Below are 17,669 nucleotides of genomic sequence, written 5' to 3' on the forward strand. Positions count from 1 at the left end.
GCGCGCCCCGAGGCGCTGCACCTGTTGGTGCGCCCAGCCGACGCTGCTGAGGTCCCGCGGAATGGATCTTTCCCTCAGGCAGAGGCTACCTTCGACCCTTCGGACACCTCTCTCGGTGGGTCCCTCGTCACATACTTTATTGAGCATCTGTTCTGTGGGGCCTTGTCAGTGGCGGTGCCGTCAGGAACCCGGCCGACGGCAGGTGAAGCGGCGCGGCCGTCAGGCTCCCAACAGTGAGGGGAACTTGTGCGCCCGGGCGAGGTAGGCCCACGGGGCCTGAGGGGAAGAAATGAGGGAAGAGGCGTGAGAGACTGTGGCGGGTCAAGTCGTGAGGGCCCTGCTGGGGGGAGCGGGGACGCGGGCGCGTTCTTTCCCTGTTGGGATTGAGCAGGCAAGCGTGACCGCGACTGAGGTGTGCGCAGCATGGGCTTTCCTCAGCGGGCGAAGAGCGGGGAAGCGGGAGCTAAGTTCAGGGTTGAGTCTCGCTGCCTGGCCGCGGCCCCGGAGGCTGGGTCGTTTCCTCACGAAGAGAATTCAAAGGCTGCGGGGCGGGAGCGGGGTGGCCGTCCCAGGTTTCTCCCTGAGAGTCGGTAACGTGGGCGGGACGGCGGGGAAGAGGGGTTGCTAACGGGCGGGACTCGGGGGACTCCTCTGGATCTTCCCGTCGCCGCCTCCTTAGGGGACAGCGACTTTTGTTCGTCGTTTGGTCTTTCGGGTCTGTCATGGTGGCCGGCGCTGGACGGGCGCTGCCCGGGTGCGGTGGTGATTCTGTTGTAACGAAGGCTTAACTAGCAGAAGGTTACTTTCCGACACGGAGGTTCCCGCCCTTGTCTGTCTCCTCAAGAACCCCGTGGTCACAGGATGTAGGGTCTCCTGTCACATGGCCCACGCCCCCTTCTCTGCTCATTCTGCCTGCTCTAACACTAATTGCCCCCCTCAAGGAGTCTGGACCCTTAGAATCCTTTAAGGGTCGAAGGGTCGGTGGGCCACCTTCTGTAGCTGCTTCAAGCCGAGCAGGGGCTTGTCCCTACCTGTGGGGTCCAGACCACCTTGCTGTCAGAGGTAGGGGTCTCTGGGACACTGATGGAGCCCAGGGAGTAGGAGGCTGTGGCGCAGTCAAGGTGATGTTGGTTGTCTCCATCTTCATGTGGGCCAGGTTGAAATCCCTGGCATACCATCACCTGCAGGTGAAACTTGTAATCTGGAAAAAACAAATCTAACATGTAGGTTTAAAAGGCAGGGGCCAAAATTCAGCAAAAGTACTGTTGGGAACAGAGGTCCAAGTAGGGGTAGGAACCAGGGGTATGTATGTATTAACAATACCCCTCTGACTATGGTCCATATAGAGTCCGCGCTGGGGTCACCCTTTCCAGAATTATGTAGCTGTTGAGCCTGCTTTATGTACCTTTTGGATATCTTCTTCCACCTGGCCAGTGGTGATGATTTAGGTGCAACGTGGTTTTATGGTTTGTTGCGAATACTGCTCCCTGCTCTGCTAGGAGATAGCCCAAGGCCAATCTTCTACACTGGCTAGGGATTAAGGGAGATCCAACCAGTCCATCCTAATGGAGATCATTCCTGAATATTCATTGGAAGGACTGATGCTGAAGCTCAAACTCCAATACTTTGGTCACTTGATGCAAAGAACCGACTCATTTGAAAAGGCCCTGATGATGGGAAAGACTGAAGGTGGGAGGAGAAGGGGATGACAGAGGATGAGATGGTTGGATGGCATCACCAACTCGATGGACATGAGTATGAGTAAACTCCGGGAATTGGTGATGAACAGGGAGGCCTGGTGTGCTGCAGTCCATGGGGTTGCAAAGAGTCGGACATGACTGAGCAACTGAACTGAACTGAAGGGAGGTTGAGAGTCTGGAGAGTACATTCCTTGTGCTCCTGGTTGGAGTAGATAGAGTAATTGTCTACTTGTGAAGCCTTGCCTTGTGGTAGGCAAAATCTCCCTGTGGGGCCACCAGACGAACAGCAGTTCCATTGCCTGCCAAGAGAGGCCAGCTGCACACTTGAGCCAGGGACAGGGAATGGAGACATTATATACTGGTGTCCCCCCAGGGGCTAAAAAGGCGAATGTGCAGGATCCCATGGCTAATCATCTGTGTATGCATTGGTAGCCGCTGGTCAGAGGAGACTCACATGAATGGGACCCTGAAGCCTTCCTTTTGGGCTTCTGCTGCTAAGTCACTTCAGTCGTGTCCGACTCTGTGCGACCCCATAGACGGCAGCCCACCAGGCTCCCCCATCCCTGGGATTCTCCAGGCAAGAACACTGGAGTGGATTGCCATTTCCTTCTCCAATGCATGAAAGTGAAAAGTGAAAGTGAAGTCGCTCAGTCGTGTCTGACCCTTAGCGACCCTATGGACGCAGCCTACCAGGCTCCTCTGTCCGTAGGATTTTCCAGGCAAGAGTATTGGAGTGGGTTGCCATTTCCTTCTCCGTTGGGCTTCTGAGGTTAGGGTAAAACTAACCTGTCTTGGAACACATAGCCACGTCTGGGTTCTGTTTACCTGAAGAAGCTGGCTCTGCCAGGTGAGGGTGGAGTCTGCTGAGTAGGTGCAGCTGGGGCCTTGATTTGCCTCGGATCCCCACCTTAGGCAACTGGGTCTTATCTGGGGGAGGAGATTCCTCTTCAAGCAAGGCAGTTATGTTACATTCTGTAAATGAAGGAGGTAGAGTGCCCCCTTTCCAGTTTCAAAAATGGGGGGAGGTCGTGCACTCCCAGGATCCCAGATGTATACAATGGGTGGAATTCTGGTCCCATCTATCTCTGTTGAGGTCACTTTAGGTGTCCCTCTTTTGCATTTGTATCTTTGAACAGACCTTCAACATATGGATCATGTTCTGTCCCTAAAGATGACTACCAGATCTTGAAGTCTTGAAAGTTTGATCCCTGTGGGTTTTCAGAAAAGGCTGGGTACTTTGCCAGTCAAGTTAATGCAGAGATGACTGAGGACAGGTTAAAGCATGTCCAATTGACCATGGAGAAAAGCCCTTCTATGGGTGGTTCCCAAGACTAGTTGGACTGGTTAAGGATACAGAAAGAGGTGTTGGCTGAGTAGAAGAGGGGTCACCCCAGGGCCTCATGAGGGTTGTTGTGGCAGACACAACAGTTAGTAAGATTTTCATTTTTTTCCTATGGTGAAGGAAAATTTGTACTATGGAGTTGCTCTTCCATCCCGCTTGTGTGGATACCCATAGGAGGGAGAGAAATATTAGGGTGAATAATGGTTTTGGGGTGGCAGCAGTGAGCTTTCTGTGGATAGTCTTTAACTTGACTTGGAATAAGTAAGAGAATAATAGCAAAAATGACAACTAGGAGTCCAACTCACCAACTCATTATACTTACCTGCCAACAATGTCTGTCCTTTAAGTATATACATTCAACTTGTTGATCTGTAATTTTTTTAAAAATTTATATATTTATTTATGGATTCTGTGGGTCTTTGTTGCTTTGCCTAGACCTTTCTTTTTTTTAAGTTGTGGTGAGTGGGGCCTACTCTTTGTTGCAATGCGTGGGCTTCTCATTGCAGTGGCTTCTCTTGTTGTGGAGCACAGGCTCTAGGCACACGCACTTCAGTAGTTGTGGACTGCAGACTACAGCGTGGGCTCAGTAGTTGTAGCATATGGACATAGTTGCTCCACAACTTGTGGAATCTTCCTTTACCAAGGATCAAAACCATGTCCCATGCATTGACAGGAGGATTCTTATCAACTGTGCCACCAAGGAAGTCCCTAATTGTTGATTTTTAAATAGGAACCTCAGGCCTCCAGTGGGCTCACAGGTCCACTTGGGGGTGTCTTCCTTTTCATAGCCAGAGTCCTGTGTGGACTCAAGAGGAACCGGATTGATTTGGCACAGGTGAACGCAGTTATTGATCCTATGTAATTTTACTGCCATAGGGGTGCTGAGAGTTTTCCCAAGTGGTACTAGTGGTAGAGAATCCACCTGCCAATGCAGGAGACATAAGAGACTCAAGTTTGATCTCTGAACTGGGGAGATCTCTTGGAGGAGGGCATGGCAACCCACTCCAGTATTCTTGCCTGAAGAATCCCCATGGACAGAGGAGCAGGGTGGACTACAGTCCATAGGGTCGCATAGAGTTGGACATGACTGAAGTGATTTAGCATGCACACATACAGGGGTGCTGAGAAGGACTTAGTAAGGGTCCTTCCACTTGGGCAGTAAATGATCAGAGGGAGACCCTTCTCTCCATGTTTTTAGGAGGACAAAATCACCAAGCTAAACCTGAAGGGGGTCAGTTTCTTGACTGGGGGCCAGAAAAACCTGATTTCCATATTCTGAAATTGCCTTTTGGACTGTATTGTTCAGTCATTCAGTTGTGTCTGATTCTTTGTGACCCCATGGACTGCAGCATGTCAGGCTTCCCTGTCCTTTACTATCTCCTAGAGTTTGCTCAAATTCATGTTCATTGAGTTTGTGATGCCATCCAACCATCTCATCCTCTGTCACCCCCTTCTCCTCCTGCCCTCAATCTTTCCCAGCATCAGAGTCTTTTCCAGTGAGTTGGCTCTGCATCAGGTGGCCAGAATATTAGAGCTTCAGCTTCAGAGTCAGTCCTTCTGGTGAATATTCAGGGTTGATTTCCTTTAGGATTGACTGGTTGATGATCTTGTTGTCCAAGGCACTCTCAAGAGTCTTCTCCAGCACCACAGTTCAAAAGCATCAATTCTTTGGCATTCAGCCTTTTTTATGGTCCACCTCTCACATCCATACATGACTCCTGGGAAAACCATAGCTTTGACTAGACGAACCTTTGCCAGCTAAGTAATGTCTCTGCTTTTTAATATGCTGTCTAGGTTTTTCATAGCTTTTCTTCCAAGGAGCAAGTGTCTTTTAATTTCATGGCTGCAGTCACCATCTGCAGTGATTTTGGAGCCCAAGAAAATAAAGTCTGCCACTGTTTCCACTGTTCCCCCATCTATTTGCCATGAAGTGATGGGACCGGATGCCATGATCTTTGTTTTTTGAATGTTGAGTTTTAAGCCAGCTTTTTCACTCTCCTCTTTCCCTTCATCAAGAGGCTCTTTAGTTCCTCTTCACTTTCTGCCATAAGGATGGTGTCATCTGCGTATCTGAGGTTATTGATATATCTCCCTACAATCATGATTCCAGCTTGTGCTTCATCCAGTCTGGCATTTCACATGATGTACTCTGCATATAAGTTAAATAAGCAGAGTGACAATATACAGCATTGACGTACTCTTTTCCCAATTTGGAACCAGTCCGTTCCATGTCCGGTTCTAACTATTTCTTCTTGACCTGCATACAGGTTTCTCATGAGGCAGGTAAAGTGGTCTGGTATTCCCATCTCTTTAAAAATTTCCCACAATTTGTTGTGATCCACACAGTCATAGGCTCTAGCATAGTCAATAAAGCAGAAGTAGATGTTTTTCTGGAATTCTCTTGCTTTTTCTATGATCCAATGGATGTTGGCAATTTGATCTCTGGTTCTTTTGCCTTTTCTAAATCCAGCTTGAACATCTGGAAATTTTCGGTTCACATACTGTTGAAGCCTAGCTTGGGGAATTTTTCTTTTATTAATTTATTTTTTTATTGAAGGATAACTGCTTTACAGAATTTTGTTGTTTTCTGTCAAACCTCAACATGAATCAGTCATCAGTACACAAATATCTCCTCCCTTTTGAACCTCACTCCCATCTCTTGCCCCATCCCACCCTTCTAGGTTGATACAGAGTCCCTGTTTGAGTTTCCTGATCCATACAGCAAATTTCCGTTGGGTATCTGTTTTACATATGGTAATGTAAGTTTCCATGTTACTCTTTGCATACATTTTACCCTCTCCTCCCCTCTCTCCATGTCTATAAGTCTATTCTCTATGTCTGTTTCTCCATTGCTGCCCTGTTAGTAAATTCTTCAGTATCATTCTTCTAGATTCCGTACATATGTGTTAGAATACAATATTTACCTTTCTCTTTCTGACTCGCTTAACTCTGTATAATAGGTTCTAGGTTCACTCACCTCACCAGAACTGACTGGCGTTCCTTTTTATGGCGGAGTAATATTCCATTGTGTATATGTACCACAACTTCTTTATCCATTCATCTGTTGATGGACATCTAGGTTACTTCCATGTTCTAGCTATGGTAAATAGTGCTGCAGTGAACAATGGGATACATGTATCTTTTTCCATTTTGGTTTTCTCAGGATATATGCCTAGGAGTGGGATTGCTGGGTCATATGGTGGTTTTATTTCTAGTTTTTTAAGGAATCTCTTACCGTCTTCCATAGTGGCTGTATCAATTTACATTCCCACCAACAGTGCAAGAGCATTCCCTTTTCTCCACACCCTCTCCAGCATTTATTGTTGGTAGACGTTTTGATGATGGCCATTCTGACTGGTGTGAGATGATATCTCATTGTAGTTTTGATTGGCATTTCTCAAATAATAAGCAATGTTGAGCATCTTTTCATGTGTTTGTTAGCCATCTGTATGTCTTCTTTGGAGAAATGTCTGTTTAGGCCTTTTTCCCACTTTTTGTTTGGGTTGTTTGTTTTACTGGCTTTGAGTTGTATGAGCTGCTTGTATATTTTAGAAATTAATCCTTTGTCAGTTGTTTCATTTGCTATTATTTTCTCCCATTTGAGGGTTGTCTTTTTACCTTGTTTATAGTTTCCTTTGCTGTGCAAAAGCTTTTTAAGTTTAATCAGGTCCCACTTGTTTACTTTTGTTTTTATTTCCATTACCCTAGGAGGTGGATCATAGAGGATCGATCTTGCTTTGATTTATGTCATTGAGTGTTCTGCCTATGTTTTCCTCTATGAGTTTTATAGTTTCTGGTCTTGCATTTAGGTATTTAATCCATTTTGAGTTTATCTTTGTGTATGATGTTAGGAAGTGTTCTAATTTTATTCTTTTACACATAGCTGTCCAGTTTTCCCAGCATCATTTATTGAAGAGGCTCTCTTTGCCCCATTGTATATTCTTGCCTCCTTTGTCAAAAATAAGGTACCCATAGGTGCATGGGTTTATTTCTGGGCTTTCTATCTTTTTCCATTGGTCTATATTTCTGTTTTTGTGCCACTACCATACTGTCTTGATGACTGTAACTTTGTAGTATAAGCTGAAGTCAGGAAGGTTGATTCCTCCAGCTCCATTCTTCTTTCTCAAGACTGCTTTGGCTATTCGGAGTCTTTTGTGTTTCCATGTGAATTGTGAATTTTTTTGTTCTAGTTCTGTGAAAAATGCCACCTGTAATTTGATAAGGATCTCATTGAATCTCTAGAGTGTGTTTGGTAGTATAGTCATTTTCACAATATTGATTCTTCCTACCCAGGAACATGGACTGTCTCTCCGTCTGTTTATGTTGTCTTTGATTTCTTTCATTAGTGTCTTATAATTTTCTGTGTAAATTTCTTTTGTCTCCTTAGGTAAGGTCATTCCTAGATATTTAATTCTTTTTGTTGCAGTGGTGAATGGGATTGATTCATTCATTTCTCTTTCTGATTTTTCATTGTTAGTATATAGAAATACAGGTGATTTCTGTGTATTGATTTTGTATCCTGCAACTTTGCTAAATTCATTGATTATCTCTAGTAATTTTCTGATACTATCTTTAGGGTTTTCTATGTACAGTATCATGTCATCTGCAAACAGTGAGAGCTTTACTTCTTCTTTTCTTATCTGGATTCCTTTTACTTCTTTTTCTTCTCTGATTGCTGTAGCTATGACTTCCAAAACTATGTTGAATAATAGTGGTGAAAGTGGACACCCTTGTCTCATTCCTGATCTTAGGGGGAATGCGTTCAGTTTTTCACCATTGAGAATAATGTTTGCTGTAGGCTTATCATATATGGGCTTTACTATGTTGAGGTAGGTTCCTTCTATGCCCATTTTTTTGAAGAGTTTTAATCATAAATGGATGCTGAATTTTGTTAAAGGCTTTTTCTGCATCTATTGAGATGATCATATGGTTTTTATCTTTCAATTTGTTAATATGGTGTATCACATTGATTGATTTGCATATATTGAAGAATCCTCGCATCCCTGGAATAAACCCAACTTGATCATGGTGTATGAGCTTTTTGATGTGTTGCTGAATTCTGTTTGCTAAAATTTTGTTGAGGATTTTTGCATCTATGTTCATCAGTGTGATATTGTCCTATAGTTTTCTTTTTTTGTGGTGTCTTTGTCTGGTTTTGGTATCGGGGGATGATGGCTTCGTAGAATGAGTTTGAAAGGGTTCCTTTCTCTGAAATTTTTTGAAAGAGTTTTCGAAGGTTAGGCATTAGTTCTTCTCTAAATGTTTGATAGAATTCTCCTGTGAAGCCATCTGGTTCTGGGCTTTTGTTTTTTGGGAGATTTTTGATCACAGCTTCAATTTCAGTGCTTGTAATTGGGTTGTTCATAATTTCTATTTCTCCCTGGTTCAGTATTGGAAGATTGAACTTTTCTAAGAATCTATCAATTTCTCCCAGATTATCCATTTTATTGTCATATAGTTGTTCATAATAGCCTCTTATAATCTTTTGTATTTCTGCATTGTCTGTTGTAACCTCTCCTTATTCATTTCTAATTTTGTTGATTTGATTCTTCTTTCTTTTTTTCTTGATGAGTCTGGCTAAAGGTTTGTCAATTTTGTTTATCTTCTCAAAGAACCAGCTTTTAGTTTTATTAATCTTTACTATAGTTTCTTTCATTTCTTTTTCATTTTTTTCTGCTTGGATCTTTATGATTTCTTTCCTTCTACTAATTTTGGGGTTTTATTGTTCTTCTTTTTTCAGTTGTTTTAGGTGTAAAGTTAGGTTGTCTATTTGATGTTTTTCTTGTTTCTTGAGGTAGGATTGTATTGCTATAAACTTCCTTCTTAGAACTGCTTTTGCTGTATCCCACAGGTTTTGGGTTGTCATGTTTTCATTGTCATTTGTTTCTAGGAATTTTTTGATTTCCCTTTTGATTTCTTCTATAACCTGTTGGTTATTTAGAAACGTGTTGTTTAATCTCCATGTGTTTGTGTTTCTTAGTTTTTTTCTTGTGATTGATATCTAGTCTCATAGCGTTGTGGTTGGAGAAGATACTTGATATGATTTCAATTTCCTTAAATTTACTGAGGTTTGATTTGTGACCCAAGATGTGGTCTATCCTGGAGAATGTTCCATGTGCACTTGAGAAGAAGGTGTATTCTTCTGCATTTGGATGGGATGTCCTGAAGATATCAATGAGATCCACCTCATCTAATGCATCATTTAAGACTTGGTTTCCTTATTAATTTTCTGTTTTGATGATCTGTCCATTGGTGTGAGTGGGGTGTTAAAGTCTCCTACTATTATTGTGTTACTGTCAATTTCTCCTTTTCTGTCTGTTAGTGTTTGTCTTATGTATTGAGGTGCTCCTATGTTGTGTGCATAGATATTTACAATTGTTATGTCTTCCTCTTGGATTGATCCCTTGATCATTATGTAGTGTCTCTCTTTATCTCTTGTAATATTCTTTATTTTGAGGTCTATTTTGTCTGATATGAGGATTGCTACTCCAGTTTTCTTTTGCTTCCCATTTGTGTGGAATATATTTTTCCATCATCTCACTTTCAGTCTATATGTGTCTTTAAGTCTGATGTGGGTTTCTTGTAGACAGGATATACGTGGGTCTTGTTTTTGTATCCATTCAGCCGGTCTGTGTCTTTTGGTTGGGGCATTTAATTCATTTACATTTAAAGTAATTATTGATATATATGTTCCTATTGCCATTTTCTTAATTGTTTGGGGTTGATTTTATAGATCTTTTTTCTTCTCTTGTATTTCTTGACTATATAAGTCCCTTTAACATTTGTTGTAAAGCTGGTTTGGTGGTACTGAATTCTCTTAACTTTTGCTTGTCTGAAAAGCTTTTTATTTCTCCATCAATTTTGCATGAGATCCTTGCCAGGTACAGTAATCTTGGTTGTAGATTTTTCCCTTTCAGTACTTTAAATACATCCTGCCATTCCCTTCTGGCCTGCAGAGTTTCTGCTGAAAGATCAGCTGTTAAATGTATGGGGTTTCCCTTGTATGTTATTTGTTGCTTCTCCCTTGCTGCTTTTAATATTTTTTCTTAGTGATTGAGGGCAGGAGGAGAAGGCGATGACAGAGGATGAGATGGTTGGATGGCATCACCAACTCGATGGACATGGGTTTGGTTAGACTCTGGCAGCTGGTGATGGATAGGGAGGCCTGGTGTGCTGCAGTTCATGGGGTTGCAAATAGTCGTACATGACTGAGCAACTGAACTGAACTTAGTGATTAGTCTTTGTTAGTTTGATTAGTTGTATGTGTCTTGGCGTGTTTCTCCTTGGATTTACCTTGTATGGGACTCTTTGTTCTTCTTGGACTCGAGTATTTTCTTTTCCATGTTGGGGAAATTTTCAATTGTAATCTCTTCAAAAATTTTCTCATACCGTTTCTTTTTCTCTTCTTCTTCTGGGACCCCTATACTTCGAATGTTGGTACGTTTGATATTATCCCAGAGGTCTCTGAGACTATCCTCAGTTTTTGTCATTCTTTTTACTTTATTCCGCTCTTCAGAAGTTATTTTCACCATTTTATCTTCCTGCTCACTGATTTGTTCTTCTGCTTCAGATATTCTGCTATTGATTCATTCTAGAGTATTTTTAATTTCAGTAATTGTGTTATTTGTCTCTTTATGTTTATTCTTTAATTCTTCTAGGTCTTTGTTAATTGATTTCTTGCATTTTCTCCATTTTGTTTTCAAGGTTTTTGATCATCTTTACTGTCATTATTCTGAATTCTTTTTCAAGTAGTTTGCCTATTTCCTCTTCATTTATTTGGACTTCTGTGTTTCTAGTTTGTTCCTTCATTTGTGTAGTATTTCTCTGCCTTTTAATTATTTTTTTTTGACTTATTGTGTTTGAGGTCTCCTTTTCCCAAGCTTCAGGGTTGAATTCTTTCTTCCTTTTGGTTTCTGCCCTCCTAAGGTTGGTCCAGTGGTTTGTGTAAGCTTCTTATAGGGTGAGATTTGTGCTGAGTTTTTGTTTGTTTGTTTTTCCTCTGATGTGCTGAGTGAGGTGGTAACCCTGTCTGCTGATGATTGGATTTGTATTTTTGGTTTGTTGTTTAGATGAGGCATCCTGCACAGGGTGCTACTGGTGGTTGAGTGATGCCAGGACTTGTATCCAAGTGGTTTTCTTTGTGTGAGTTCTCTCTATTTGATACTCCTTAGGGTTAGTTCTCTGGTAGTCTAGGGTCTTGGAGTTAGTACTCCCACTCCAAAGGCTCAGGGCTTGATCTCTGGTCAGGAACGAAGATTCCACAAGTGGCTATGGCATTAAGTGACATTAAAACAAATATCCAAAAATGAGAAACCAAAGATGAACTCCAGACAAGTGGCAGTTACAAAATCAGGCAAATAATAATGAAAATAATGGAATATACACATATACATATATACCCATGAGCAAAGTGAAAACAGTCCAACAAAAATACAGTAGATTGACCCAGCAAACATAGGAAATCAAAAATTATATTTACCAATTAAGAACAAAACTAACTAAAGCCAAAGTGGAAAACAAAACTAAAGCAAAGTGCCATGTGGGGAACAAAGCAATGAAAACAAAACCAAGAAATATGTTGAGAGGAAAGGAAAGAAAGAAAAAAAAGAATAGATATGCAAAGTTAAACAGAGGTAGATAAAGAAGATTTATATACATTAAAGATTAACTGCAAGGGGAAAAGAACAGTAGGAAAGGCAAGCAAAGGAATAAATGTAGAAAAAATATAATAGGTTTTAAAAAATTAAAATTACAAGAAAGAAGAGAAAAAAAACTGGAAGAAGAAAGAAAAAAGGAAAAAAAAACTCCACAGAACTGCAAAAGCCCAGTGTAGAGGCAGAGATTTATAGCAACAATAAAGTGTGAACGAATACATATGCAAAGTTAAATAGAGGTAGATAAAGAAGATTTATATACATTAAAGATTAACTGCAAGGGGAAAAGAACAATAGGAAAAGCAAACAAAGGAATAAATGTAGAAAAAATAATAGGTTTAAAAAATTAAAATTAAAAAAAGAGAAAAGGAAAAAAAGGAAAGCTCCACAGAACCAGAAAAGACCAGTGTAGAGGCAGAGGTTTATAATGACAATAAAAAATGTGAGTGAGGGAAAAAAAAGAAGCTCAAAAGCTTAATTAGATTTCATAATGCCAATAAAATTGACAACTTCAACAGGGAGGTGAGGGGAATCCAAAAGAATCTACAGAGCAAGTCGAAACATAAGAATAATAAATGTTTTTCTTGAGTCACTGCTGTCAGAGTCCTTTCCCTTGCTGGGAGTCACAGTCCACCTCACCACCCTAGGATGCCCTCCAACATTGTGCTGACCTCTGGAGTTGCTGTGGAGACAGCTCAGATTCTAATCTGGTTCTACTCCTGTGTGTTCTTGCCTCCAATGTCCACAGCTATCAGAACTAGCATATTTTCTTTTGTGGGAGCTCTCAGTGACCTTTTATATATTCCATAGACACAGAGTCTGCCTAGTTGATCCTGTGGATTTAATCTTCAGCTTGTACAGCTGGTGGGAAGGTTTTGGGTCTTCTTCCTTAGCCACACTGCCCCTGGGTTTCAATTGTGGTTTTATTTTCACCTCTGCATGTGGGTCGTCCACCAGGGTTTGCTCCTGAGGCTGCCCTGGAGGACTTGGGTTTGCCCCTGTGAGGGCCAGGTGTGGCAGTGGTGCAGCTGCTTGGGTTGCAGGGGTTCTGGCAGCACCAGGTACTCAGGGGAGTTGGCGGTTAGCACAGCAGGAAATATAGTGCTCTAGAAGGGTATGACAACCAGTATTGGCCAATAGGTTCTAGTATTCTTGCCTGGAGAGCCCCTCTCCCTGACCAAGAAACCTGTCAGGCCACAGTCTGCAGAGTGGCAAAGAGTCGGACACTACCAAAGTGACCCTCCGTGCTAGATGCAAGACTTTTTTTTTTTGCCTGTGGCAGCTCTGCCCCAGTGAGACTTGAGCATGAAGGTGGCGCAGCTGCTTGGCTTTCAGGGACCCTGGCAATGCCAAGTGTGCAGGGACATGGGCTGCCTCCACCACAGGAGTTATGGCCCTATAAGAGTCTTTTTTCAAACCTCTTGTAGCTGGGAATCAGAAGGCCTCTTTGGTCAGTCTTTCTCCGTAGCTCCGGCCATTCAGACACTTAAAGGACTCCATTGCCTGGGGTCCTTCTCTGTTTTTCAGGGCGTCAGGCACATAGAGGGGCCCCCCCTGACTGGAGTCTACTCTCTACTCCAGTGCTTCAGGGGTTTGTTGGGCCAGCCTCTTTATTGTTCAGCTGCCTATTCTGGCAGGTGGGAAGAGAGAGGCTATGGTGATGGCTCCACCTCCTGTGCATGACTTGGCTGTATTGCCTTGCTTCCATGGCTGCCCGGCCTCCCTCCACAGGCATCTCCCTCCACTATCTCCTCCCTCACATCCCCTTGATCCATCTCTCCACAGTCAACAGCAGCCCTCGCCCTGGGATTGCTCCATAATCCCCAAACTCCAGCTCCCAGCCACTGCGCCCTCTAGGAGACCTGCATCCCTGTCTGGGGTGTGTATGGCTGTGGCAAGGACTGTCTGATTCTCATTCCATTTAGGTTGCCACAGATCAGCTGTTTCACTGTCCACCTTAAATGTTTCTCCTCTGACTTAGACAATTGCCCCGATGTGGGGATCGGACCCCTGCTTCAGTTCCCCCACTGCTGAGGGCAGGTCCAGTCCTACTAACACTCCTGTTTTTCCCCCTAGTTCCTTCGTCCTACCGAATTTTGCGTGGTTCTATATATTCTTTTCCATTCATCAGGTACTCCTTTATGCTCTCAGCTGGCGTTCTGCATGCAGTTCTGTGTCTGATGGTGTATTCTTGATGTATCCGTGGAGAGAGATGTACTCCATGTCCATCTACTCCTTGTTCTTCTGATTTCTGATATACTGTTTAGTTTATTTCTAATATCATAGTGTTGTGATCAGAAAAGATGCTTGATACGATTTCACTTTTCTTAAATTTACCAAGCCATGCCTTTTGGCCCAGCATGTGGTCTATCCTGGAGAATGTTCTGTGTGCACTTGAGAAGAATGTGTAGTCTGCTGCTTTTGGATGGAATGCTCTCTAAATATCAATGAAGTTCATCTGGTCTAAAGTGTCATTTAAGGCCCATGTTTCGCTATTAATTTTCTGTCTGGATGATCTGTCCGCTGATGAAAGTGGGGTATTAAAGTCCCCCACTATTATTGTGTTTATTTTTAGTTTTTTGAGGAACCTCCACACTGCTCTCCATAGCGGCTGGACCAATTTCCTTTCCTACCAACAGTATAAGAGAGTTTGCTTTTCCCCACAGCCTCTCCAGCATTTATTATTTGTAGACTTTTAAAAACTGTTTGGTTTTGGCTGCATTGGGTTGCTGCATGCAGGCTTTCTTTAGTTGCATTGAGCAGGAACTACAATCTAGTCTTGGTGCATGGGCTTCTTTTTGCCTTGGCTACTTTTGTGGAGCACAGACTCTAGGGCATGTGCTGACTTCCGTAGTTGGGGTACACTGACTTAGTTGTCCCACAGCATGTGGAGTCTTCCCAGACCGGAGATCAAACCCATGTCCTCTGCATTGGCAGGCAGATTCTTAACCACTGGACTGCCAGGAAATTCCTGTAGACTTTTTGATGACCCTTATGACCAGTGTGAAGTGGTTTGATCATTGTTCTTTTGATTTGCATTCTTATAATAATTAGTGATGATGAGCATCTTTTATTTATTTATTTTATTTTTTAATTTTTGATGAGCGTCTTTTCATGTGCCTATTGGCCATCTATTGTATGTCTTCTTTGGAGAAATGTCTATTTACATCTTCTCATATTTTTAAAAACAACTTTTTATTTTTGTATTGAACTATAGTCAGTTAGGGGCTTCCCTGGTGGCTCAGTGGTAGAGAATCTGCCTTTTATGCAGGAGATGTGGGGTCAATCCCTGGGTTGGGAAGATCCCTTGGAGGAGGAGGGGCAACCCACTCCAGTATTCTTGCCTGGGAAACCCCATGGATAGAGGATCCTGGCGGGCCACAGTTCATAGGGTCAAAGAGTTGCTGAAGCAACTGAGCATGCACAGTCAGTTAACAATTTTGGTAGCCAATTAACAATGTTGTTATAGTTTTAGGTGGAGTGCAAAGGGACTCAGCCATACATATACATGTATCCATTCTCCCCTAAACGTCCTCCTTCTGGTCATTTTTTTTATTGGGTTGTTTGTTTTTTTGTTATTGTATGAGCTGTTTGTATGTTTTGGAAATTAAACCCTTGTTAAGGCTTCCTTGTTAAGAAATTAAGCCTAGTTGCATCATTTGCAAATATTTTCTGCCAGTCCATAGATTGTTTTTTCATTTTGTTTATGGTTTCCTTTGCTGTGCAAGAGTTTTTACATTTGATTAGATCTCATTTGTTCACTTTTTCTTTTATTTCTATTGCTTTAGGAGACCTAAGAAAACATCAGCTAATTTATGTCAGAGAATGTTTTGCCTATGTTCTCTTTCAGAAGTTTTATGTTGTCATGTCCTATATTTAAGTCTTTAAGCCATTTTGAGTTTGTGTGTGGTGTGTTCTATCTTCACTGATTTGCATGTGACTGTCCAACTTTCCCAGCACCGCTTGGTGAAGAGATTGTCTTTTTCCCATTGGATATTCTTGTCTCCTTTGTCCAAAATTAATTGACCATAGGTATGTGGGTTTATTTCTAGGCTCTCTATTCTGTTCCATTAATCCATAAGTCTGTTTTTGCCAGTACCACACTATTTCAGTTTCTGTAACTTTGTGGTTGGAGAAGGCAGTGGCACCCCACTCCAGTACTCTTGCCTGGAAAATCCCATGGATGGAGGAGCCTGGTGGGCTACAGTCCATGGGGTCGCTAAGAGTCAGACAGGACTAAGCGATTTCACTTTCACTTTTCACTTGCATGCATTGGAGAAGGAAATGGCAACCCACTCCAGTGTTCTTGCCTGGAGAATCCCAGGGATGGGGGAGCCTGGTGGGCTGCCGACTGTGGGGTTGCACAGAGTCGGACACGACTGAAGCGACTTAGCAGCAGCAGCAGCTTTGTGGTATTGTCTCATGTCTGGGAGGGTTATGCCTCCTGCTTTGTTCTTTTTCTTCTGGATTGTTTTAGCAATTCTGGATCTGTTATGGTTCCATATAAATTTAAGGATTATTTGTTCTAGTTCTGTGAAGAATGTCATGGGTAATTTGACAGGGATTGCATTAAATCTGTAAATTACTTTGGGTAATATGGCCATTTTACCAGTATTTATTATTCCAATCCAGGAGCATGGGATATCTTTCCCTTTCTTTGAATCATCTTCAGTTTCCATTACCAATTTTTTTAGTAGTATTTTTTTTATTGTACTTCATTTAGAATGTCTTAGTTTCTATACAGCAAGTGATTCAGGCATATATATGTATATATTCTTTTCCATTATGGTTTATCATAGGATATTGAATATAGTTCTGTGTGCTATATAGCAGATTGAGTATAGTTCTGTGTGGTATATAGCAGGACCTTATTTATTCATCCTATATATAAAAGCTTACATCTGCTAATTCCAACTTCCCACTCCTCTAATTCCTCAACTCCCTTCCCCTTGGCAACCACCAGTCTGTTCTCTGTGTCTGTGATTCTTTTTCTGTTTCATAGATGGGTTCACTTGTGTCACATTTTAGATTCTACATCTAAGTGATATTATATGGTATTTGTCTTTTCTTTCTGTATAATAATCTCTAGTTGGATCTGAGTTGTTGCAAATGGAATTGTTTCTTTTTTTTTTTTTATGGCTGAGTAGTATCCCATTGTGTGTATGTACCACATCTTCTTTATCCATTCATCTGTTGATGGACAATTAGGGTGTTTCTATGTCTTGGCTATTGTGAACAGTGCTGCTATAAACACAGGGGTTCATGTATCTTTTTGAATTACAGTTTTGTCCAGATATATGCCTAGGCTTCCCTGGTGGCTCAGAGTCTGCCTGCCAATGCAGGAGAAGCAGATTTGATCCCTGGGTCGAGAAGTTCCTCTGGAGAAAAAAATGGCAACCCATTTCAGTATTCTTGCCTGGGAAATCCCATAGACAGAGGAGCCTGGCAGACTACACTCCATGGGGTTGCAAAAGAGTTGGCCATGACTTTGTGACTAAATAACAACAACCAGATACGTGCTCAGGAGTGGGATTGCTGAATTGTATGGTAATTCTATTTTTAGTTTTCTGAGAAACTTCCATACTGTTTTCCATAGTGACTGCACCAAGTTACATTCACATCAACAGTGGACGAGGGTTCCCTTTTCTCTACACCCTCTCCAGCATTTACTTGTAGACTTTTTACTGGCCATTCTGACCAGTGTGAGGTGGTATCTCATTATAGTTTTGATTTACATTTCTCTTATAATTAGCCATGTTGAGCATCTTTTCATGTGCCTATTGGCCATCTGTGTTTCTTGTTTGGAGAAATGTCTATCTAGGTCTTCTGCTCATTTTTGGATATGGTCATTTGCTTTTTTTGTTGTTGAGTTGTATGAGCTATTTGTATATTTTGGAAAGTAAGCCCTTGTTGGTTGCATCATTTGCAAATATTTTCTCCCATTCTGAAGGCTGTCTTTTCCTTTTGTTTATG

General features: G+C 42.1%; 1 protein-coding gene across 5 annotated transcripts in view; it reads left to right on the plus strand.

The window, feature by feature from the left end:
- Positions 1-2: 2 nt before the first annotated feature.
- PRELID3A (PRELI domain containing 3A) overlaps positions 3-17,669 on the plus strand; it is a 42,997-nt gene continuing 25,330 nt past the window's right edge. For 4 of the 5 annotated variants that reach the window (XM_081561751.1, XM_081561749.1, XM_081561748.1 and 1 more), the window contains exon 1: positions 3-115. Coding sequence is in view for 1 of the 5 variants with exons in the window: in XM_081561746.1 (XP_081417872.1) it covers positions 62-261 (200 nt within the window). In the remaining 4 variants the exon portion in view is untranslated. Of the gene's footprint in view, positions 262-17,669 lie in introns of all 5 variants that reach the window. The other variant, XM_081561746.1, reaches the window with a different exon arrangement.

Source organism: Giraffa tippelskirchi, chromosome 14 (assembly GCF_054371585.1).
Source record: "Giraffa tippelskirchi isolate mGirTip1 chromosome 14, T2T-mGirTip1v1.2.pri, whole genome shotgun sequence".
NCBI lineage: Eukaryota > Metazoa > Chordata > Mammalia > Artiodactyla > Giraffidae > Giraffa > Giraffa tippelskirchi.